The sequence below is a fragment of the Podarcis gaigeae genome (genome assembly GCF_964106915.1).
Source record: "Podarcis gaigeae genome assembly, chromosome: 10".
In the NCBI taxonomy this organism is placed as follows: Eukaryota; Metazoa; Chordata; class Lepidosauria; order Squamata; family Lacertidae; genus Podarcis; species Podarcis gaigeae.
Genome location: NC_139686.1, coordinates 3,651,072 through 3,675,886, shown reverse-complemented (window position 1 = coordinate 3,675,886; position 24,815 = coordinate 3,651,072). Strand labels below are relative to the sequence as shown.

At 49.3% G+C, this 24,815-nt stretch overlaps 2 protein-coding genes across 7 annotated transcripts in view; both read right to left on the bottom strand.

Annotated features, from left to right (window-relative positions):
- Positions 1 to 7,837, bottom strand: part of TYMP (thymidine phosphorylase) — a 242,030-nt gene extending 234,193 nt beyond the window's left edge. For 3 of the 4 annotated variants that reach the window (XR_014555633.1, XM_083700679.1, XM_083700684.1), the window contains exon 1: positions 5,565 to 7,829. The gene's annotated coding sequence lies outside the window, so the exon portion shown is untranslated. Of the gene's footprint in view, positions 1 to 5,564 lie in introns of all 4 variants that reach the window. The other variant, XM_083700682.1, reaches the window with a different exon arrangement.
- A 997-nt stretch (positions 7,838 to 8,834) lies between these two features.
- Positions 8,835 to 24,579, bottom strand: LOC310826205 (ciliary microtubule associated protein 1A-like). 3 transcript variants are annotated; one of them, XM_083700945.1, is made up of 9 exons: positions 24,406 to 24,579; positions 23,587 to 23,729; positions 21,236 to 21,317; positions 20,133 to 20,411; positions 18,636 to 18,839; positions 15,083 to 15,184; positions 13,198 to 13,319; positions 11,237 to 11,377; positions 8,835 to 10,129 (listed from the first exon to the last, which is right to left on the bottom strand). In XM_083700945.1, exons 4-9 carry the CDS (start codon positions 20,239 to 20,241, stop codon positions 10,049 to 10,051), a joined length of 759 nt encoding a protein of 252 aa, XP_083557071.1. In that variant the 5' UTR covers positions 20,242 to 20,411; positions 21,236 to 21,317; positions 23,587 to 23,729; positions 24,406 to 24,579; the 3' UTR covers positions 8,835 to 10,048. The 3 variants fall into 3 exon arrangements, with proteins under 3 accessions (XP_083557071.1, XP_083557070.1, XP_083557072.1); XM_083700944.1 differs by lacking the exon at positions 21,236 to 21,317; XM_083700946.1 differs by lacking the exon at positions 21,236 to 21,317 and having other exon boundaries at positions 20,133 to 20,408.
- Between the last annotated feature and the right edge of the window lie 236 nt (positions 24,580 to 24,815).

Sequence of the window (24,815 nt, the reverse complement as noted above, 5' to 3'; positions counted from 1 at the left end):
GCAGCTGGGTGACCTTGGGCCAGTCACACTTCTCTGAAGTCTCTCAGCCCCACTCACCTCACAGAGTGTTTGTTGTGGGGGAGGAAGGGAAAGGAGAATGTTAGCCGCTTTGAGACTCCTTCGGGTAGTGATAAAGCAGGATATCAAATCCAAACTCTTCTTCTTCTGAAGCCTGGCTTCCACTCATGACTTCCCCTCTCCCCCCCCCCCCCCCGGAGATGGAACCACCCACTTTGTGAGCCACTAATCTAGGGATTTTACACTATTCAGAGGTTACGAGGAGGAGAAGTTAGTCTTTGGGATGACTAATTTCTTATAAAACCTCTTTTCTGTTGTTCTGTTGTCTCTTCCTGAAAGTTCCTGCTTGTTTCTTATTATGTTTACTCTGCTTTGAGGAGTGGAAAGAGTATAAACCTAGTGAATAATGACTAACTGGTCCCCTTGTCTGTTTCCTGAGTTTAACTCCAGTAGATTCTATAGTGTGTGTGTGTGTGTGTGTGTGTGTGTGTGTGTGTGTGTGTGTGTGTGGAATCTGGTGGCAGCAGCAGCGGTGGGAGTTTAAATGAGGGGGAGAACCGTATTTGCCACCTTGAGCCCCTTGGAGTAAAAAAAAGTGCTTGTGGCGTTCGTACGGAGCCCCCGGTCGTCTCACGGACTATTGACCCGTACACCACTAATCCGCTGCCACCAACCAGGTCCTCCCTGGTAAACTCACTTCAGTCTTAGTCAGCTTTTCAATTAATAAAGAAAAGTGTATTTTATTTCAGACATAAAACAAAACTTGTACAGCATTCCAAACGGTGTTCCTCTTTACTTTCTTATTCTTATGTTCCTCTCTCTATCTCTGCTACCTCCCCACACTCAAGGACCAACTGCCCTAACTGTCTCTCTATTACCAACTGCCTTTCCCAACCAGCCAACCCACTCAAACCAACCAACTATCCACCCACAACTCCCAACGAACTCCTCCCAGAACTCCTCTCAGACTAGTTTTATAGACCCACTGACTCCACCCCCCTGGGTCCTGTCTGTGCAACCCATTTAACTATTTTCCCTCCAGCACTCTCTCATATATGTTAACGTCACAGTGATGTCCTAAGAAAATTGGCGTTGGCTTTTACAGTCCAAAAGGGACGCGGGTGGCACTGTGGGTTAAACCACAGAGCCTAGGACTTGCCGATCAGAAGGTCGGCTGTTCGAATCCCCGCGACAATGGGGTGAGCTCCCGTTGCTCGGTCCCAGCTCCTGCCAACCTAGCAGTTCGAAAGCACGTCAAAGTGCAAGTAGATAAATAGGTACCGCTCTGGCAGGAAGGTAAACGGCATTTCCGTGCGCTGCTCTGGTTCGCCAGAAGCGGCTTAGTCATGCTGGCCACATGACCCAGAAGCTGTACGCCGGCTCCCTCGGCCAATAAAGCGAGATGAGGACCGCAACACCAGAGTCGGTCACAACTGGACCTAACTGTCAGAGGTCCCTTTACCTTTACCTTTGCAGCCCAACTCCCCATCAAGGGACTTAGGATCCCCTGAAGTCCACTAGCAGTCAAAGATACAAATGGAGGCTACCAGGGAAGCAAGGCAACAGTGGCTGATCTGGAAAAATGTTTAATGGCAAGTGAAGGATGTCAACAGGACTCTAAATAAGAAATGATGCAGCTAAGCAAGGGAATGATTATGATCATATGTTCGGAACAGGAGCGGGGAACCTGATTTTAAAAAATTATATTCATATAATTTGGTTTATTTTGTAATGATATGGAAAATTAATAAAAATAATTTGGGTGAAAATAAACTGCTGTGTTAGCAATACTGAAGTGACTTGCAGAAGTCTGAAGGTCTTGCCCAGAATGTGTAGTAATAGATATGTTAAAATTGTGGGCTGTTGTGTCACACATGTGGCTTTGCTGCCATAAATGCTAGCGTAACGTCCTCAAAGAACAACAGCCAAAGAATAGCAAGATATCACGGCTTGGGAGCTCAAAAGGTGCAGCATTCCAGAGGCTGTCTCCCCAATTTGCAAGCACCAAGAGACCCACAGAGACAGGGGTGCTGTCCCTGAGGTGTTTTGCAAAGCAATAGATTTGGGGGGTGCTCCTGAGGTGAGAAGCCTTTACAGATATTTTGATGAGGTGTGAATGAATGAATTTTATTATTTCGGTCACAGATCAGTTCCACATACAATATCAAGGAAGTAAAAAAATAGGGATACATTTGAATTAGCAATTAGGTATATCAGGGACAATACAGATATAGCAATAGTTAAAAACTATATAAATTAAAACTTAGTCACTAACATATGGTAACCTAAAATTATCATGTAAGGCCTTAATCATTATGATAGCACAGCTTGTTCCCTACGTTTTATGGTGAGGTGTGTAAATGAGAGCAGAGAAATTTCTGAGGCAGGTTTCGTATAGACAGCATTCAAGCACATCAAGGCCAGATTTAGGTTTGATGAGGCCCTCAGCTACTGAAGAGGGACGTGGATGGCTCTGTGGGTTAAACCACAGAGCCTAGGACTTGCCAGTCAGAAGGTCGGCGGTTTGAATCCCCGTGACGAGGTGAGCTCCCATTGCTCGGTCCCTGCTCCTGCCAACCTAGCAGTTCGAAAGCACATCAAAGTGCAAGTAGATAAATAGGTACCACTCCAGCAGGAAGGTAAACAGTGTTTCTGTGCACTGCTCTGGTTCGCCAGAAGCGGCTTAGTCATGCTGGCTACATGACCAGCTGTACGCCGGCTCCCTCAGCCTGTAAGCGAGATGAGCGCCATAACTCCAAAGTCGGCCATGACTGGATCTAATGGTCAGGGGTCCCTTTACTCTTTACCTTTAAGCTACTGAAGGTAATGGGGCCCTTTCTATGTCCAGCTGTCCTTTGTCAACAACAAATTATCACTGTTTTTTGTGTTGAATATGTGCTATATGGTCATTTATGGACCTAATAGGTATCTAAAGCCATTTGCACATGTTGCCCTGCAACCAGTCCATGCAGAATGTAGGCACCCTATATATAGAAATAAGCAAACCACTGATATTTTAGGGAGCAAGTGAGCAGGCGGGGCCCATGACTTACATCATAGGAGCCTACACAACACAAAACACTGTTGCTGTAGGTAGGTTTTATTTTATTTGTTTTTTATCTTATATTTTGGAAATGTACATCCAGGTTTAAATTTTTTGGGGGCCCCCAAGAGAGTGGGGCCCTAAGCTAGAGCTTGTTTAGCTTATACGTAAATCCAGCACTGATGCACACTGTTATTTAACATGGATAGCAATTTTCTTCCTTGTCTTCATGAACAGTAATTCTTCCTTGTCCACACGACAATCTCCTCCAAATCACTGCCTTCCCAGGCTTTTCCTGACCACTTGACTCCTTCGATCAGTGGAACTGGCCCTGTTACAGGTGCTACATAATACCTGTCAGGGAACTGCCATCGGCTCAGGGGCGAGAGGGGAAGCAGCTCCTCCTCAGCGGAGGAGTGTAACCATGCCTCCAGTGGAGAGGAGTTTCTGGGCTCAGAGGAGGCGAGGCGGTACCAGGACACCTTGCCTGGGCAAAGCGGGGAGGAGAGAGGTCCTCCATTACCCACACCCTCCTTGCGCAGTAAGCTTTCGCGCCAGGAGGGGAGGCGCAGATTGGGCGTCAAGAAGCTACTCTGCTGGGGAAGGTTTAAGGACCGCCCCCTCACGGATTCTGCCAGTGAATGAGCGATCCACGGAATAGTGGCGCTCTGCATGGTGAAGGGTTTTTGGCACCAATAACGAGGCTTTACAGCTGACCAAGGAGGCATTTGCCTGATTGCTCTCGAGTAACCCCCTGATATCCTTACAATACCCATGCTGCATTTTTAAGAAAATGATATATTTTAGTGTAGCAGCACCTAAGCTCGAACTCCCTACCATCAAGCAGCCGCTTTTGCCGTACATTTTGCTATGCCTGCTAAAACCATTTTTGCTTACACAAGTCTACCCAGGCATGTAGAGCACGAATGAGTTTTCAGTTTATTGCTGGTTTCATTTTTTCCTGAATATTTTGAAGAGTTGCTTTCTGGATTCTTCCTGACAATGTTTTTATTCCACTCTCTTTGTAAACTGCTTTGAGGGTATTTTTTTTAAAAAAAAACACACAATCAGGCAGTGCATAGATATTATGGAATAAATAAATCCCTTGGGGGGTGTGCTGGAGGTATAAATAACTATCAGACTTTGAAAAGCTGGTATCACTGGACCAAGTTCATCAGTTTTGTTGAATTAATTAAACTAAAGTTCTAATTGGATTTGGAACAGATGTGCAACTAATTGTTACCAATTCGAATTTTATTGTGTTACCTTCCTTGGTTGGTGATGGAAACTATTATTCTGGATAATGCTTTTTTACAAGGTAGAGGGCACTGAACATGAGTTTTTGGAGCCAAGAGGAGGAAGTGGCCACAAAAGTTTTGGGAACCACTGATCTAGCACACCCTAGAGCAGGCACGTCAAACTCCCTAAAGCAGGGCACAGCAAACCTTTTCAGCAGGGGGCCGGTTCACTGTCCCTCAGACCTTGTGGGGGACCGGACTATATTTTTTTGGGAGGGGAGAATGAATTCCTATGCCCCACAAATAACCCAGAGTTGCATTTTAAATAAAAGGACACATTCTACTCATGTAGAAACACATTGATTCCCGGACCATCCACAGGCCGGATTTAGAAGGCTATTGGGCTGGATCCGACCCCTGGGCCTTAGTTTGCCTGCCCATGCCCTAAAGACCATGATCTACTCCTAGTATAAAACAACTTGCAGTGGTACTGGAGGGAGGAGGGAAACCAAAGTTGTTCAGCTTTTTTAGGGGCGCTGTGGGTTAAACCACAGAGCCAAGGGCTTGCTGATCAGAAGGTCGGCGTTTTAAATCCCCGCGACGGGGTGAGCTCCCGTTGCTGGGTCCCTGCGCCTGCCAACCTAGCAGTTCCAAAACACGTCAAAGTGCAAGTAGATAAATAGTTACCGCTCCGGCGGGAAGGTAAACGGTGTTTCCGTGCGCTGCTCTGGTTCGCCAGAAGTGGCTTAGTCCTGCTGGCCACATGACCCGGAAGCTGTACGCCGGCTCCCAGCCAATAAAGCGAGATGAGCGCCGCAACCCCAGAGTCAGTCACAACTGGACCTAATGGTCGGGGGTCCCTTTACCTCACCTTTAAAGTTGTTGAGCTTTTGGGGGGGGGGGGGTGACAAAGTTGCCTAGCTTTTTTAGGGGGTGTCATAAAACCAACACAGGCGAGTGCAGCAATACAGGAAACTAAACTAGCAATAACGACCGCCCATTTCACATAACAGACGGGCAGAGCAAGGACAGAGGTGTGGCGGAGACTTTAGACACAATGCTTTTTCCAACAAGCAATCAGAAGGGAGCGCTCAGAAGGGAGCCTGCAGTTGGAAGGGAGCCCGCAATCGACCGCAATTGACAGCGATCACTCAGGGATCGACCAGTATATTGCGATCGACCTGTTGGACATCGCTGCTCTAGAGAATACCCCCAGGGATAAAGTTGCATGCACTGAGGATACAATGCTTCCCTAAAGTACTCACCAGCAAGGGCAGGGTTTGCCAATGAACCCCAATCCAATCCTGCGTGGTCAAGCACAGTGAATCTGTCGAGGTCCAAGCAGAGATGAAGCCAGACACAACTGTCCAAGACCTAGAACCTGGGGGAATTCAGGCAAAAGTGCCTGGGCGCCTAGATTCAGTAGCATTTCCAAGAATTAGAAGTCTCGAAAGACAGACCGTATATCTTCTGTCATCCTGAACCACACCCTGGCCACAAGTTCTGGCAGGGATTGCTTCCTCGTGAGTATCTCTCTTACGCAGAACCCTGGGTCTGTTGGCACATGCTGTGTGGTCACCCTTCAGCGCTGACCTGAAGCTTCTGGCACCCTCTCGAAGGACTGGGTGGTGGGGACTCCACCTTCTCCAGCAGCTCCACCTCCAAAGGTTCTTCACCAGATGTCAGCCCAGAGGGCTCCACAGCTCTCAATTCAGAGGGCCCTGCTTCCTCCTCAAGGCTGTTGACCTACTGCCATCCTCTGAGGTCTCCAGGCCTGGTACCCATTCAGCACTCGGCACACAGCCTAGAATCATAGAGCCGTAGAGTCAGAAGGGACTTCCAAGGACCATCTAGCAATGCAGGAATCACAGATGAAGCATCGCTGGTGGCGGGCCATTTGACCTCTGTTTAGAACACCCCCAATGAAGGCAAGTCCATCACCTTCTGAAAGAGTCCGTTCCCCTGCCAGGACATGGAGATAACGGCTCTTGAACAGATTGCTCTTTGCACTTGATCCCACCTACTTGTTCAAGCAACAAGCTGCTCGTTCCACACGCAGCCAAGGCGGGTCAGTGACTTGTGGCTGGCTCTGCGCCAAGCTTGTCCACTCAGCCGCAGGTTCTCCCCTTGCACCGCAAAATGCTAAAGTCCGAACAGAATGAGATTCGAGGCCCAAACAAGATTTGGGACCAGAAATGGGAGTAGAAAGGTGTGACTTAAGAGGTTTTTCTTGTTAGGTATATTCACAACAGACATCCCAAAGGATAATACAAGAGTCTTTCCACATGCAATAACTGCTGCCAGGATTGTATTCTAAAAGTCAGATAGTTGTTTATTTCCTTGACATCTGATGGGAGGGTGTTACACAGGGAGGGAGCCACCACCGAGAAGGCCCTCTGCCTGGTTCCCTGTAACCTCACATCTCACAGGGAGGGAACCGCCAGAAGAGCCTCGGCGCTGGACCTCAGTGTCTGGGATGGAAGTTGGGGGTGGAGATGCTTCTTCAGGTCTACTGGGCCGAGGCCGTTTAGGGCTTTAAAGGTCAGTACCAGCACTTTGAATGAGTGTTACTGTTGTGCTTGGACCCTGCTTGTGGGTTTACCCCAGGCCTCTAGGTAGTCACTGTGAACACAGGATGCTGAACTAGATGATGGTCCATTGGCCTGATCCAGCAAGCTCTTCTTATGTTCTGATAAGGGCAAATTCTCCCAGAGGCTAATCCCAGCCTCTGAGTGCTGAGTGCTCACTTGAAGGACAGATCCTGAAGCTGAGGCTCCAAGACTTTGGCCACCTCATGAGAAGAGAAGACTCACTGGAAAAGACCCTGATGTTGGGAGAGATGGAGGGCACAAGGAGAAGGGGACGACAGAGGATGAGATGGTGGGACAGTGTTCTTGAAGCTACCAGCATGAGTTTGACCAAATTGCCGGAGGCAATGGAAGACAGGAGTGCCTGGCATGCTCTGGTCCATGGGGTCACGAAGAGTCGGACACAACTCAACGACTAAACAACAACAATCCCAGCTATTGCAAGCCCTCTGTGAAATAGCAGCTCATTTGGGGAGGTCACAAAGTTCAACGGAAGGAGAGGGTGTTGCTTTAAGTCTGCAGCAACCCTAAGTGCGCTGCCCACCAGGACCTTCTGGGGCCCATTGTAGCTCTCTCAGCCTCTCTGAGCCCCAGATTCCCTCTCCCACAAGCTGGTCAACAACCCAGAAAGAAGGTTGCAAGTTGGTCTGCTTGCAAAGTGGAAAAGCCAATGGTTTATCTTGCAGCACCGACCCCCCGAGAGTGCCTTCGTTCCGTCCTGTCACTTACAAAGCAAAGGTCATCTGTGGCCAGGAGTCCACCTCTAGCTTTCTCCTTTTCTCATTGGCTCCCAGGAGGTTGGGCTGTCAATTAACCTGCCGCAATCAATTATTGCACTGGTCTTAGCTATCGTTGCTCAATCATTTCATGAGAGGAGAAAATGAATGTCTGGGGAGCCCTGTGGACAACTCTGCAATTCTATGATTGTAAGATAGAGCCAGGGACGCGGGTGGGTTGTCCTCTGCCGGAAACCCCCTCCCATAATGTTACATAACCATGATGTATTTGTGATGTATGCATGATGCTTCACTAAGTGTATTATGGGTATAAGGGGAAACTTATAAAAGTGGGAGCCATCCTTTGTTTGAGGCTTCTTCCTGCTTCTTCCATGAGGTGCATAGAAGACCCACCTGCTTGGGCCGGCCTTTGACCTGCCCTCGGCCAAAAGAAAAGAGGCTGACTCTTTTGTTGTTCTTCCTTCCAGGATCACCCACCCTCCCTCCCTCAAATTAATAATTTCTTGCCTCCATACTTTCATCCTAGGTCAGCGGTCTTCAAATTAATGATTCTTTCCTTACAGGCTAATATTTCGTGTTTCAGGTCAGCGGGCACTGCTGCGGTCGTAAGATGGTTGCTGTATTCAGAACCGGGAAGGAATTTCCCCTGCATTGGCAGGTTTCGCCTTCCCCATAGCATTTCATCACAACCTTGCCGGTTTTAGGCCTTGGCAAGGTATCCTTTAGTCTAGCATCAAGTCGGGGGTGATGCATTCATGCTCCCTCCCCTTGCGGTGGCATTTGCAGGGCCCATTAAAGGGCAAAACCCACGAGTCCCTGGCCCTAGAGCAGTGGTGGAAGCGCATGCTGTGTAAGTTTGCGCTTTGCAGTTCCCTCTCACTGGGCCTCATCAGCCTGCATATCCTCAGCCAGGCGGGCTGAGAGGGTTACCTGCCAAGGCCTGTGCCAAGTTTCTCACTTCTGAAGCTCAATAAAGTTGTGGCCAATTTGAACCCATACTCTGGACTCTTATCTCATCATTTGGGGGAAAGGGGTAGGCACCACAGACAGGGTTTAGCGCACGTGCCCGCAAGCTGCTGTTTTGCTCCAATATTCTTGGCTGGTGTCTTTGTTTGTCAAATCCAAGTGAGCCCAAGGATTTTCGTACAACAACCCCAAGACAAGAAAGAGTCACACACCATTTGTATCATCCCAATCGTCTTGCAAAGTATTTTGTTGGCACCGTTCCTTTTTAATCAATGAACCGGGGACTATACAAGCAGCAACCTTTGCACAGTCTTGGGAAGAAGAGATCTGCAGGGCTAGCACCTGGGAAATGGGCTTAAGGTGATGAATGCAGGGAGTCAGAGCCAAGGAAAGGTCATTTCACTTCTGGGATGTGAGTCTACCTTGGAGGCATGGAGTCTGGAGAGGCCAGTTTGGCACAAAACTGAGGTGGGATGCCTTGACTGGCGGAAGGAGAGCAGAGGATGCAAACTGGGGAAGATCCGTAATGTTTTCTAACTATGTAATTCATACAGATTGCAGAATTCAGCCTTTCTGGGCACAGAATTTGGATTCAAGCACACAAAACCGAGATGCAGTGGTACCTCTGGTTGCGAACAGGATCTGTTCCAGAGGCCCGTTCGCATTCGCAACATGAAAAGCCCACAACCTGAAGTGCCGTTTCTGCGCAGGTGCGTGGCATGATTTGGTCTTGTGCGCATGCGCAAGCAGCAAAACCCGGAAGTAACCCTTTCCAGTACTTCTGGGTCGCCACAGGACACAACCTGAAAAGACGTAACATGAAGCAAACGTAACATGAGGTATGACTGTACAGTGGAACCTTGGTTTTCGAGCGTCTCAGAAGCCGAACGCCAAAAACCCATAAGTGATTGCTTCCGTTTTTGAACACGCCTCGGAAGTCAAACGGCTTCCGGTGTGTGTTTTTCCATTTTTTCAATGGAACCACCCATTGATCCTTGGTTTTCGAACATTTCGCAAGTCGAATGGTCTTCTGGAATGGATTACGTTTGAAAACCGAGGTTCTGCTGTAATAGCTGTGAGGTACAAATAGGAAGATATTTCCCTCCTGCCCCCATCTCACTGCACAGCCTTCCTGGACCTTCCTCAGCTCACACATCCTTAGAGAAAACTGGGGTGACTAAGGGGTGAATGGATCAGAGCAATGTAGTCAAAGGATCTGGGAACAGGGAGAATCAAAGGTACAACAGTTTCCCAAAGGAACTGAGAGGGTAGGCTATGAGCCTCACTGAACCCAGGCCCCCCAGCTCTGAGGACCCCCCTCCCCCGCAGGCCTTGATGCTTCCCACCCCACTTCCCTCCCCAGGCCCCAATCCCCAGCAGCAACACAAAGCACCGAGAGATCCATATGTTTCCAAAGGAATCTTTCTTGTCCAGACCGTCTTCGCCGATGGAGCCAGTTTAATCTGCCACCTCCACAATGAGAGGAGCCACGTAGTCCGAGTGGCGGATCCCGAAGGTCAAGCCACGTTGCTGGGTGTGCTGCAGGAGGAAGGAGAGATGGAGGGGCAGGGTTAGGCACCGCCAGCAGAAGGGAAGGGGTGGGGGCACTGAACAATGGAGAGTGGCTGGAAAGCCGGTGCAGTGGTTAGTGTTGGGATGCTTCCAAGGGAACGGGGCAATTTGCAAGCCCCCAGCTGGCTCCAGCCCATCGGCCAGTAGCCGGGCGATCTCCAGTCCTTGGCTCAGCATGTAACAGCAACCCGTAGCTTCAGAAGCCTTCAGAAGCTGGAGCACGCTCTAATCAGCAGAGTAAATAACACTGCGCAAACAGAAGTGGCAGGAGATGCTGTGAGAGCATATTTACAGCAGTTTATTCCGCGTATATCAGGACAAAGGAAAAACATGTCTTCCCCCTTTCGTGTCCAAGAGCAAGCAGCAAAAGCTATACACAAAAACGGAAGTTCCCAGCAAGCTGTGCTGGAGTGTAAACAGACATGGGACATACAACAATCCACACATCTGTTTTAAGGTGGAATGGAACATCAATATGATAACAGATAGAGCATCAGACTAGAACGTTGGACACTAGGCTTCAAACTGCCCCTACTTGACCATGAAGCTCATGGGGTGTGACCTGCACTACAGAGGGTTGGCTAGATGAGCGCTGGGGGTCCCTTCCAACTCTGCAATGCTACGATTGTATGACCTAAGGCCAATCACAGCCTCTCAGACTCACCTACCTTTCAGTGTTGTTGTGAAGATTTTAAAAAGGGGAGAACTATGCGTGCCACCTTGAGCTTGTTGGAGGGAATGTGGGATATCATAGAATCATGGAATTGTAGAGTTGGAAGGTACACCCCCAAGGGTCATCTAGTCCAACGCCATACCATACAGGATATAAATTTAATAAACACATTAAGCGTCATGTTCCTGGCCAGGTCATCTGCGGACCTGCTCCTGCTTGCAGAGGTTGGTTCCTCAGAGGAGGGAGAGGCTGATGAAGCTCACCTTGCTGACTCCAGTTCTCCTGCTGTGGTAGCCCCCTCTCCCACCACCCATAAGACCCACATCTTTGCTGCAGGACAGCTGCACCCCCAAAAAAAGCCCCCCCCCCGCATAATGCCTTCTGCTTCCACCTGCCCTCACCTTCTCGGGGCTGTAGGCTCCTGGACCCGGCTTCAAAGTGTTGTCTCCTGGGGGCATGTTGCGCGCTAGCATGCTGAACTGTGGCGGCCGTTTCTTGTAGACGCTGGGATCCACCAGGCGGTAGTTGCAGGGCCCTGGCGTCTGTCGTTCAAGGAGGGGGGAAAGGGTCACTAGGTGTCAGGAAGTGGTCGGGAGACAAGGACTGGGGAATGCCTTCTATGGCAGTGAAATAAAAAAATTAAGGTTTTATATATAGAATAAATGTTCATAAATGTACAAAGGAAATACGTACATAAATATACAAACCACATGTCTGAAGCAGCACAGGAAAACAACCCTGAAACCATTTTGACTCCCAAACTGACCAAAAGTTTTCTCTGCAAGGTCGAGGGAAAATGGAAAAGCCTCCCCATTGTCTTTTCCTTCACAAATACTGTCTTTAGGGTATGTCTGTGTATGAATAGGGTGAGCCTGTGGCTCAGGAACTAAGTATTTGTCATTACAAAAGACTAGCAAGGCTCCCCAGGGTATCCAATCAAGTGACCATTAACAGGTCTGCCAGACAAGCGGTAAACAACGCACTCAGATTTCTGTTGTAGACCGCCTTTCTGTGATGTAGGTATGATGTGTCTGGGGGGTGGTCTTGAGCTACACCCTTTCTGTGATGTATGTATGGTGTTTCTAGGGGTGGTCTTGGACTCTAGGGTGGGCAATTTAAAATGTCTATATAAGGGGGGCACACCTTTGTTCGGGGTCCTCCTCCTTTCCTGCGTGTGAGGGGAGCACCCTATTGCAACAGATCAATAAAGATCAGGCTTACTGGCTGCTTTGCTTCTCAATATTCTTTGGTTGGCCTCTGCTATTTTCTCCGACCGATGGAGAACCTACAAATGACTCTATAAGGGGTCTTGTGTTCCCCATAAAGGAATAAGGGCAGATTTTCCTTTATTACAGCAGACCAGCTTCTCTCCGATGGAGAGCTGGAGGGGGAAGAGTCACTCCCACCCCTTGTCCACAGCGTGTTGAGAAACAGAGAGAGAGGCAGAAGCTGAACAGCTTATAGGGGAGTTGCCCAGTTATGAGATAATGAAGACAGAACAAGAAGGGAGAGAGCAGCTAGCTAGGACATCACTTGAGAGCATGGGGAACACCCCCTTACCAAGGACACGGAGGTCCAAATGTATCAGAGAGCAAAGGAGTCAGAGGGAGGGAGGAAATTCCCATTGGCACCCCAAATACTGTGGAAGCCAGAAGGAGGATTCGACTAGCCAACTGGCCTTCTTGCAGAGAGCTGTGCATTTGTGCTTGCAGCATGGTTGCTGTAATAAAAGGACTATAAATCTATCAGCTGCTTGTTAATTCTTAGCTGTGAAGTTACCAAAGGGATGGGAAGACTCTGTTGGGTTACGCAGGCAACTGTCGTGACCTATGAAGTTTTCTGGCATCCGGCACACTTCCTCTGTGCCTTTGGGCTTCTCCCAGCTGCAAGCAGAGCATCGCAGCAACGCTGTGTGCCTTGTGTAGGTGCAAAAATAACAGTCCGTACATGGCTTCTTCCTAATCTAAAGAAGCTTTAATGTACGCATAAGGGACACGGGTGGCACTGTGGGTTAAACCACAGAGCCTAGGACTTGCCGATCAGAAGGTCGGTGGTTCAAATCCCCGTGACGGGCATGGTTCGGGGGCGGCTCATGGGCTGGTTAAGCGACCCCATGGGCCACTTCTGGCCCATGGGCCTTAGGTTGCTGACCTCTGACTTAAATGTTTGAAAATAATCTCCTATTTGAAAATATTGTTACTCTTTTGTTTAAGAACCAGATCAATGCATGTAGTAAAATAACTAACCTGGATTTCTTGGTTGTGCATTCATCAGACAATGTCAAGGTCACCTGCAAGGGGGAAGAGGATTTCCTAAATCTCTCACTCCATGGTCTTCAAAACCTGTCCGTTCGGCTACTCACCTTGCTGAGGTCCTCATAGAAGCTGCCGATTGCCTTGCGCCCATAAATGGAGAAATTGGGGGCTGAGGTCTTGCCAACTACATTGGGCCCCAGCATGGGGGGGAGCCAGTAGGCTGCAGGCCCTAGAGGTGGGGGGCGGGAAGTGGAGAGAAGAGATTCAGTGGGGCATATGGGAATGTATAGAAGCATGTGAGAACCTGGAACCTTCTGCACTCAAAGCAAAACTTCTATTGCTGAGCTACAATGGCGTTTCCAAAATAGAGACGTATGAAACTACCCCATACGGAGCCAAACCACCGGTCCAAGTCCAACAGAGGTATTTTAAGGGTAGTGCGGCCAGTTTGACAGCACTGGGCGCCGTGCTGCTGGGGGCGCCACCATAATGCTATAGAATGGAGAGCGAAAGCCAGGGGGGGGCACTGAATTATCACATTGCACAGGGCACCACTGAAATTTGAGAGCCCATAGTCCTCTACTGGGTCCATGTCACTCGGGCCAAAGTGGTGTTATAAGAATTCTAAGGTCTCAAATATAAATTAAATGTTCATAAATGTACAAGGCAAACACATATGTAAGTACAGTGGTACCTTGGTTTAAGAGCAGCTTAGTTTATGAACAACTTGGATTAAGAACACTGCAAACCTGGAAGTAGGTGCTTTCGTTTGTGAACTTTGCCTTGGAAGCAGAACATGTTGAGTGTGTTCCATTTGTAAATTGAGTCCCCCGCTGCTATGGGAAAGCACACCTTGGTTTAAGAACACCTTGGTTTAAGAACAGACTTCTGGAATAGATTAAGTTCGTAAACCAAGGTACCACTGTGTATAAACCTCGTGTCTGAAATAGTACAGGAGAGCAATCCTAAAGCCATTTTGACTCTCCCAAATTGATCTCAAATATTTCTCTGCACGGAGGAAGGAAATGGGGTAAGTCTTTTGCTTACCTGTCTTAAGGGTGTATTTGTGTCTGAATAAGGTGAGCCTGTGACCTGGTTTCAGGAACTAAAGTATTTACCATCACAAAAGAATGGCCAGGCTGCCCAGGTAATGCAATCGGTGACCATTATCAGGTATCCTGGCAAACAGGATTTCCACTGTAGATATATGATGTTTCTGGGGGTGGTCTTGGGCTACAGGGTGGGCAGTTTCAAAAGTCTGTATAGGGGCTTGCACACCATTGTTCAGGGTTCTCCTCCCTTCTGCGTGTGGTGAGTGGGGACCCTGTTACAACAGTTTCTTGAATAAAATCAGGCTTACTAGCTCTGGTTTTCCCAGTCGTGATGTATGGAAGTGAGAGCTGGACCATAAAGAAGGCTGATTGCCAAAGTACTGATGCTTTTGAATTATGGTACTGGAGGAGACTCTTGAGAGTCCCATGGACTGCAAGAAGATCAAACCTCTCCATTCAGAAGGAAATCAGCCCTGAGTGCTCCCTGAAAGGACAGATCGTGAAGCTGAGGCTCCAAGACTTTGGCCACCTCATGAGTAGAGAAGACTCCCTGGAAAAGACCCTGATGTTGGGAAAGATGGAGGGCACAAGGAGAAGGGGATGGCAGAGGACGAGATGGTTGGACAGTGTTCTCGAAGCTACCAGCATGAGTTTGACCAAACTGCGGGAGGCAGTGGAAGAGAGGAAGGCCTGGCATGCTCTGGTTCAGGGGGTCACGAAGAGGCGGACACTGAACAACAACAACGGCCGCTTTTCTTCTCAATATACAATGGCTAGCCTCTGTTATTTTCTCTTACCAATAGGGAGCCCGCTTAAGGACTCTGTACGGGCTCTTGGATACCCCATAAGGGAAAAGAAGCAATTTTTTTCTTATAACTAATAAATGTCGTTTTTACCTTTATCTGCAAACACTCTTCCCACCTGGCGTCCTCTCTCTCACCTGGTGTCTGGTCGTTCTGGAATTCCTTCGTCCGGTAGGCAAGGGAGTACATGGGGGCAGAGTGGTAAGCCCATCTCCCTGCTTTCTCTGGGGAATAGCAGCCTGTTGGAAGCAGAGACGCACAATCTGATCAGGATGCAGAAGGAGGAGGGTTGACATTCAGTCCCTTCCAGCTCTTTATGATTCTCTGTACGAACCCCTGTTAATAAACCTCTGATGGAGAGTCCACCACCTTCTGAAGGAATCCGTTCCATTGATGAACAGTTCTTTACCATCAGGAAGTTATTCCTAAGGCTCAGTCACCATCTCCCTTCTTGTAACTTGAATCCATCTCCGGAGCAGCAGAAAAGCAAGGTTGCTCCACCTTCCCCAATGGAAGAACATTGGAATACGGCTGAGTTAGAAAGGGGAGTTTTGGTCTTGCGGCTGCTCCCTTTCTTCCCAAAAGAAAAATGGGGCGACCAGCTTGGGAAGTGCTTACGATATTACCTAACAACCCCTCCCCTAGAAGAACCATCATACAACTTATAACAAGTGAGATTGGAAAATAAACTGTGTGGAAATAAAAATATCAACTACAGTGGTGCCTCGCAAGACAAAATTAATTCGTTCCGCAAGTTTTTTCTTCTTGCGAAGCACGGTTTCCCATAGGAATGCATTAAAAATCAATTAATGCGTTCCTATGGAGACCGCTTGCCAGGCTGGCGGTGCAGAGAAGGGCTTTTCTCCCCACCGCAAGCCTTCAGCACAGGTACGGGAACAGAGGGGAAGGCGCACAGCGCTTCTCCTCTGTTCCCGGGGCTTGCGGTGGGAGGAGGGTTTTTCCTCCCCACCGCCAACATTCAGAACAGCATTCTGAATGTTGGCGGTGGGAAGGAATACCCTCCTCCCGTCGCCAGCCTTCGGAGCAGCCTTCCGAAGGCTGGCAGTGGGGCGGAGAGACCTCCTCCTGCCGCCAGCCTTCAGAGCAGCCTTCCGAAGGCTGACAGCGGGAGGAGGTCTCTCCGCCCCACCGCCAGCCTTCGGACAGGTACGGGAACAGAGGGGAAGGCACGCAGCGCTTCTCCTCTGTTCCCGGGGCTTGCGGTGGGAGGAGGGTTTTTCCTCCCCACCACCAACATTCAGAACAGCATTCTGAAAGTTGGCGGTGGGAAGGAAAACCCTCCTCCCACCGCAAGTCTTCAGGACAGCCATCCGAAGGCTGGCACGGGGAGAAGGTCTCTCCGCCCCACCGCCAGCCTTCGGAGGAGGTCCGAGGACAGTGGGGAAGACGCGCTGCGCTTCCCCGCTGTCCCGGAGATTTCCCTATGGGCTTTCGTCTTGTGAAGGAAGCCCATAGGGAAATTCGTTTTGCGAAGCGCCTCCAAAACGGAAAACCCTTTCGTCTAGCGGGTTTTCCGTCTTGCGAGGCGTTCGTCTTGCGGGACACCACTGTAAAGGCTTCCTTTTCCTGGAAAGAAAATAAAAGTCTCTCTTGTGACACAGTTTTTAATCGGGATCCGCCATTATGAGACAGACTACGTTGTGAGATTAATAGTCAAAGGGGGAGGCGAGCCACTACTCTGTTATCATGTTTGTATTCCATGTTCGACCTGGCAAATCTTTCCCTGGAAAGCCTAATTTATGATGCAACCTTTCTGGGAAAATTAATGAGCAAACGCCTAGATTTTATTTCATCGGAACTGAGAATGATGGTGTCTGCTGCTTGAGGAGGACTTTTGGATCAGCGTGTGAGGATTTATGGCAAACAAAATACTTACCAGCTTTAAAAAAAGGGAGAGCCTTACAAAGTTCACACAGAAGCAAAATATTGCTTACTTTAACTCGCTTGTGGAAACAACTCAGAGGCTATTAAGAAGAAAACGGATAACAACAAGAAGATCCAAAGATGGGACTGGTGAACACTAAAAGCAGCAGAAATATAAGATGACTGGACCCGACTGAACTCAAAGCATGGGAACCCCCAACAAAAATTTATAATTTGGCAAAATATTTGGACTTTATGATATGTATTGGTATAATTTGGAATAATTAATGTGATATGATTGGATTGTTAAATGGAAAACTTAATATTTTAATTTTTTTAAGGGAAGTGCCTCTTCGCTAACTCTAACCCCCGTTGAACCCCCTGTCTCACTAAAGTTTCCAATTGTTGACTTCTGCTAATAAAAGGAGCCTCTGCGGTGCTAGTCGGCAGCTTGCTTGGAGCATGCTTGCCAGAGTGCGTCTGCACAGCTCACTTGCATTCAACCTCCCATCGTCCTCGTTATTCCTACAATGGTGTGATGGCCTGAGAATCGGATTCAGAGGCTGAACCTGAGGAATCCCAGCCTGCACAGGAGTCCCTGCCTGTGCCGGGGCTAGGGCTTGAACCTTGTCCCCTCACCTGTGCCGGATTCTCAGGAGCAGACACCAGCAGAATCCACTCTGGCTCCGGAGGTGATGGAGGACCCATTGCCTGCAGGTTTGCCTCTCTCAGCCCTGTCAGGGGAAGGTGAGGTTGCGTCTGGGTCCAGTAACCCTCCAGCAGAGGGAACTAAGTTCTCACAGGAGAAGTGCTTGCCTTCAGGCCAGGAGAGGCGAGTCACCTGTGGACCGGGGCCGCCCTATGCCTCAGAGGAGATAAAGGCCAGCCAGCCCAGAGGTTGCGTCTGGGTCCAGTAACCATCCTGCCTCTCCGGAGCTGCAGAGGCGGAGGGAACTAAGTTCTCGCAGGAGGAGTGCTTGCCTTCAGGCCAGGAGAGGTGAGTCACCTGGGGACCGGGGCCGCCCTATGCCTCAGAGGAGATAAAGGCCAGCCAGCCCAGAGGTTGCGTCTGGGTCCAGTAACCATCCTGCCTCTCCGGAGCTGCAGAGGCGGAGGGAACTAAGTTCTCGCAGGAGGAGTGCTTGCCTTCAGGCCAGGAGAGGTGAGTCACCTGTGGACCGGGGCCGCCCTATGCCTCAGAGGAGATAAAGGCCAGCCAGCCCAGAGGTTGCGTCTGGGTCCAGTAACCATCCTGCCTCTCCGGAGCTGCAGAGGCGGAGGGAACTAAGTTCTCGCAGGAGGAGTGCTTGCCTTCAGGCCAGGAGAGGTGAGTCACCTGTGGACCGGGGCCGCCCTATGCCTCAGAGGAGATAAAGGCCAGCCAGCCCAGAGGTTGCGTCTGGGTCCGGTAACCCTCCAGCCTCTCCGGAGCTGCAGAGGCTCAGGGCAAAGAGGCGGAGGGAACTAAGTTCTCGCAGGAGGAGTGCTTGCCTTCAGGCCAGGAGAGGTGAGTCACCTGTGGACCGGGGCCGCCCTATGCCTCAGAGGAGATAAAGGCCAGCCAGCCCAGTCCCAGGTTGCGGGAGCAACATCACTGGTAACCTGTTCCTGCTGGTACCCTGACCTGCTCTCCTGCCAGAGTTCCTGACCACGCCCGACTCCTCGCTTTGGACCTCGCTTCGCCCTTGACGGACAGCCTCCATACCCTCGACCTAGGACCAGACTTAGACCACACCGCACAGTAACCCCCCCCCCCCCCGGGACCAGCACAAATGGGGTGCCTCAGGCCCAGATTTCAAGACAGACCTGGCCCCGGGGTCCTAAAAGGCGGCACGTCCTTGGGGCGTCCGTAGATGGAATAAGCAGGAATCCCAGCCTTGCCCCTCATGGTCATGTTGGTTGGGATGAGGTAGCCCGGGCCAGGGGAGCAGTTCTCTTGGTCCTGGGAGTGGCGAGTACCAAAGCTGTAGGCCGGGGCCCGGGTGCGAGAAGGGTCATGTAGTTGGTAGCCTGCAAGGAGAGCAGCAGCAGGGATGGAAGGTTAGACGTTGAGCCAGAGAGACATGGCGGGGGTGGGTGGGTGATGCTCTACCCCAGTGGTTGCCAAACATTTTTGGGCCACTGCCCGCTAGGTTCCATAGACACACCCTAGGGCCGCCTCCCGAACCCTATGAAGGTAACCCGGAAACTGCAACTTATCCAGAATGCAGCAGCAAGACTGGTAACTGGGAGCGGCTGCCGAGACCACATGACACCGGTCTTGAAAGACCTACATTGGCTCCCAGTACGTTTCCGAGCACAATTCAAAGTGTTGGTGCTGATCTTGAAAGCCCTAAACGGCCTCGGTCCAGTAGACCTCAAGGTGCGTCTCCATCCCCATCGTTCTGCCCGGACACTGAGTTCCAGAGCCGATGACCTTCTGGCGGTTCCCTCACTGTGAGAAGCAAAGCTACAGGGAACCAGGCAGAGGGCCTTCTTTGTAGTGGCACCCGCCCTGTGGAATGCTCTCCCACCAGATGTCAAAGAGAACAACAACTACCAGGCTTTTAGAAGACATCTGAAGGCAGCCCTGTTTAGGGAAGCTTTTAATGTTTGATGCATTACTGTATTTTAATGTTTTGTTGGAAGCTGCTCAGAGTGGCTGAGGAAGCCCAGCCAGATGGGCGGGATACAAATAATAAATTATTATTATTATTATTATTATTATTATTATTATTATTAATACATTATGCAAAATAGCGGCTTTCATCACCCACTAGGGAAGCTAATAACCCAACAAAATTCAAAACAGTAACCATTAATTGCACATTTGCTCAAAATCAAATTGAAAGCATTTAGTCGATTTAAAAAAATAATAAGTTTGATACAAGATATTGCATGAGAAATATTTTTATGCATTCTCCCTAACGAAAATATATGGGGGAAGGGAATTTTTAGCATAAAATATTGTTTTGGTACAGTTTCTTCCCAACCGCCACTTTTCAAGAAGCAGTTTTTAAAATCCTGTGAGCAATCACAGCAAAGCTCAAAAGCTGGGAGAGAAATGACAAGTGGCTACCCCCTCTTGCTTGTCCCAAGAGCGATGCTGTCTTGGAGAACTGGTTTTTGTTTTCTGCAAGTGGTTGACTTCTCCTTCCTGAGCTGACACTTCCTGTCCCTTTTTAGCCTTTTTATTCCCATGCCCACCGCAACATCCAGCGGCAAGCAGTTCCACAAGTCGTTTCTGTGCTGAGTAGACTGTTCCTGTTTAGCCCGTTCTAGGGTCTGAAATCTGGACTTTGTCCCCACCCCAAATTCACTCACCTACGTTTGATGGGAGAGCATATTTGGGCCCGGGGCTGCTGTAGAGGGCAGCAATCGGCCCTCTGGGCCGGTGGGGGCGCCAGGACCCCACCCAAACATCTGTCGACATGTTCTGGTCTTGGGAGAGGAAGGGAAAGGAGATTGTGAGCTGCTTTGAGACTCCTTTGGGTAGTGATAAAGCGAGATATCAAATCCAAACTCCTCCTCCTCCTCCTCCTCCTCCTCCTCCTCCTCCTCCTCTTCTTCTTCTTCTTCTTCTTCTTCTTCTTCTTCTTCCTGCTGTATAATAGGGGAATGCACTCTGCTAAGTGAAGAAACTTGCTAGTGTGAGTTAGGAAAGATAATATTAATCAATATATCCTCTCCTTTTTTTTAATAAAATTTTTATTAAAGTTTCAACCAATTTTTATCATAACAAAACAAAACAACACAATAACAAACAAAACACAATGTAAAAACATAAAAAACAAAAAACACATATAAATTCAATTCTTAATTTCTTGTAACTTACTTTCCTGACTTCCTCATACCTCCCCTTTCTGTATTCCAATTTCTGATTTATTTTCAGCAAATCCTTCCCTTACTTTTGGCTTAATTTTAATATTACTTATTTTCTTTAAATTAACCATTACCGCTACTAACCACTTATTTTCTAATCCAACGTCATTTTAACATTCATTAATTTTGCTATATTTCTTTAAATAGTCCTTAAATTTTTTCCAATCTTCCTCCGCCGTTTCTCTTCCCTGGTTATCCTCTCCTGTTACTCACAACATTCCTACAAAGTCATGCATCCACAGCAGTGACCAGGGGAGGAATGACTGCTGGGAGGAGCGCAAAGATAAGAAATGTCATGGTGCACTCACAGCTGTACATCAGACACCTTCCTCTACCCTAGCTGCAACAAAACATGTCTCTCCCGCATTGGTCTCTACAAACTACTATCAGTTTGACTTCACCCCCCAAAGGCGCACTCTTCTGTTGCCTCCCGAGAAATATGGCTGCCAACAAACAACGCTGCAAAATCCAACTATTTATTTCAATTAATGCAACAAATCTGATGAATTGGCTCCAGCTGTTCAAAGTCTGATAGTCATTGACACTCCCAGCTCCCTCGCCTCTTAGTTGTGGGGTCAGATCAGGCCGTGACCCAGAAGCAGTCCCAGAGCAGGTGACAATTTCCCACTACAGATAATAACACCACACACAAATGCCATCTGTCATGGATGCTTTAGCTGAGATTCCTGCATTGCAGGGGGCTGGACTAGATGACCCAGGGGGTCCCTTCCAATTCTACGATTCTATGCATGCATAATGATAATAATAATTTAATAATATTTTTTTATTTATACCCCACCCTTCTCGGTGCAGAAAACTGGGCTCAGGGCAGCTAACAACAAATTTAAAACAATTGATGCAAGAAAAAAACATCATATAATACAGTATAGAACATGAATAACAATAAATTCAAAATCAATTTAGGGGGGAAATCCATCCAATAAACATTAGATGATCACCAGGGCTAGCTGGCTAAGTTAGTCCTACTTGGGCCAGCGAGGAGACCAGGGGAGAATTAGCTGTGGGATCCCAGATAAAAGGGGAGGGGGAGGGAAGGAAGGGGAATAAAAGATCAGGCTAAATTCAGATTGAAAGCCAGGTGGAATAGCTCTATCATACAGGCCCGGTGGAAGGAGGTTAAATCCTGCAGGGCCCTGGTCTCCTGGGACAGAGCATTCCACCAGGTCGGAGCCATCACTGAGAAGGCCCTGGCCCTGGTGGAAGATAGTCTGACTTCCTTAGGGCCTGGGACCCTAAGATAATTCCAGGCATCTGATGAAGTAGACAGAAGCCTGTGCCATAATCGGTGTGATGTTCCTTAATGCACTTTTGTATTTGCTTCTTTCTCTGTGTCTGCCGGGTTAGTCTCCCACATAGTTTCCAAACAAAACCAGCAAACACACGCCATTGTCTGGGTCTCTCCCTCCTCTCTCTAGCCCAGTTGCCATGCCAGCGGGGACAGCAAAACAGAGATTGACCATGCCCTGGTGGCAGGCGGGGCCAATGTCCTTCTTTGCACAAAAGCACCCACATACACAGCTAAAGAACGCCTGGCAGATGGCCACCCAACCCCTGCCCTTTAAAACTTCCTGGAATCGCAGGACTGTAGCGTTGCAAGGGGCCACGAAGGCCATCTGGTCTAACCCATCCAGAAATGCAGGAATCTATTATTTTTTTAATAATAATAAAAAGGCAGTCTCTAGCCCTCCTGGAAGAAGAGTTATTACACAAAATGCATAGTAAGCGAGAGGTGACCCAGCTTGGCTGCTCCCGCCTCTAAGTTTGTTCTTTTTTAGCCAAAGTCAGATCTGTCCTGGACGAGTGAGTTGTTTGGATACCAGGCAATGAGGAATCCCCAGTATCCTATCTGGTAATAATAGTAATAATAATAATAATAATGACAAGTGTGATTATTAAAATAATTATTTCACATTTTTAAGTCCTTGGATTTTCTGTTGCTTCAAAGTATTTTGTGCTATCTTATTTTAATTCATCAAACAGAGAGAGAGAGACCCAGCCAGCCTAGCTCTGGAAGCTGGAGCACAAAAAAAAGAGCTGTAGGAAATAAATTTAAAAATGGAGGGCACCAGGTTCCTGTCTGAGATGGTGGGGTTGCCTGAGGCCATGAGAAACACCTAATCTTCTTCATGCATGTGCGAGAGAGAGGGAAATGTTTCAATGAGAGGGAGAGCATAGTAGTTATAAGCAGTGCTTTTTTTCTCTCTAAACAAATGTTTAGGGGTACTCTCATTTTCCTACTCCTATTGAAACGCTGCCCCTCAATGAGGCCAAATTTAATTCACAAAATGTTTAGGGGTATGCGTACCCCTGCGTACCCCCAGGAAAAAAGCGCTGGTTATAAGGAACCCAAAGTGTCCACACACACATATGCACCCCACCCTGTAATGCAGGAATCAGGGCTAGAGAGAGATGCAGGGAACATGATAAAGGTAAAGGTAAAGGTACCCCTGCCCGTACGGGCCAGTCTTGACAGACTCTGGGGTTGTGCGCCCATCTCACTCAAGAGGCCAGGGGCCAGCGCTGTCCGGAGACACTTCCGGGTCACGTGGCCAGCGTGACATCGCTGCTCTGGCGAGCCAGAGCCGCACACGGAAACGCCGTTTACCTTCCCGCTGGTAAGCGGTCCCTATTTATCTACTTGCACCCGGAGGTGCTTTCGAACTGCTAGGTTGGCAGGCGCTGGGACCGAGCAGCGGGAGCGCACCCCGCCGCAGGGATTCGAACCGCCGACCTTTCGATCGGCAAGTCCTAGGTGCTGAGGCTTTAACCCACAGCGCCACCTGCGTCCCATAGGGAACATGATAGACCCCTATATAAAGCATATAGATCTTATTGCAATTTAGTTCTAAGGCGATGTTTCGGAATGACCCCTCACCCGATCTCTTGAGGCTATTGGAGGGTCACCTGGCCAGGTCCTCAGGTGTAAGCAGGGAAGCGTTGGCGCCGGGGCAGCCTCAGCTAAACTCGCCTAGCCGTTTGGATGAGTCCCTTCCGTGGACGGTCCAGGCGAGGGAATCCCTGCAAGGGAGAGTCATTCCAAGGAATCGTAGACCTGTAACGTCGGAAGGGACCCCAAGCTCTTTGCAGATGCGGGAATGACAGCTTAAAAACCCCAGCCTCTCCTGAAAAACCTCCGAGGAATCGCTAGAATCAGGGAATCGTAGAGTTGGAAGAGAGCCAAGAACCATCTAGTCCAGGCACCCCCAAACTCGGCCCTCCAGCTGTTTTGGGACTACAAATCCCATCATCCCTAGTTAACAGGACCAGTGGTCAAGGATGATGGGAACTGTACTCCCAAAACAGCTGGAAGGGCCGAGTTTGGGCATGCCTGATCTAGTCCACATACACACCCTACGCGCCATGAAGGAATCTCGGCTAAAGAACCCCTGGCAACACAGTTGCCTCGATTCCACCCCCCAGTTTCTCCCCCAATATTCTGCCGCTCATCCCAGCCAGACATGGGGCGACGGACGAGGGCACCCCACCGCCTTTCCAACCAGGAGAGGACAGATCCCAGGAGATCCAGCGGGAATGGGGTGGGGAGATCTTGGAAGGAGAGGGGGAGCCTTTGAGAAAAGCGATCCCCGACGGGGTGTGGGATTCCCACCGCTTAAAAGTCTCATCCTCAGCCACTGAAGAGGCGGAGAAGGGATGGATCCTGCGGGAGACGGGGCTGGGATCCCGGAGCACCCACCTGGGGCTGGGAGCGGACGGCAGGGAGAGCTGCTGGACCGCCGCTCGGCGCAAGGCGGACCCCGGAGAGAGAGAGGCAACCGGACTGAGCCGGCCCCGGAGCTGCCCCAACCTCCGTCCCTCCGGCCCGCAGTGTGTACGCTGTTTCCCGGCAACGGCGCCTCCTCCTTTTCCCGGTCCCGGGGCGGTTCCGTCGGGCGGCTCCAGCGCAGCGTCCGCTGCGTCCCTAACCAGCGCCTCTTGTCTGCCTGCGTAAAGTCTGTCCTGGGTTCGAGAGCGCGGGCGGGGAAGGGAGGTGTCAGGCGGGCTCCTAGTAGGTCTCGGGTTTCTTATTTTAACACTTTTACGGGGTTTCTCTTTTGTTGCAATGTGATTGTAATTGAGTTTCCAATTTTTTTAAGCCCATCGAAT

What these genes read in the sequence shown, in the direction of transcription:
- LOC310826205 (XM_083700945.1), bottom strand. Translation starts at nt 20,241, where the DNA reads ATGTCGACAGATGTTTGGGTGGGGTCCTGGCGCCCCCACCGGCCCAGA. An exon ending in TGCTCTCCCATCAAACGTAG is followed by an intron (nt 18,840 to 20,132) that starts GTGAGTGAATTT and finishes CTCTCCTTGCAG; the next exon opens with GCTACCAACTACATGACCCT. An exon ending in CCAGAACGACCAGACACCAG is followed by an intron (nt 13,320 to 15,082) that starts GTGAGAGAGAGG and finishes CCCCACCTCTAG; the next exon opens with GGCCTGCAGCCTACTGGCTC.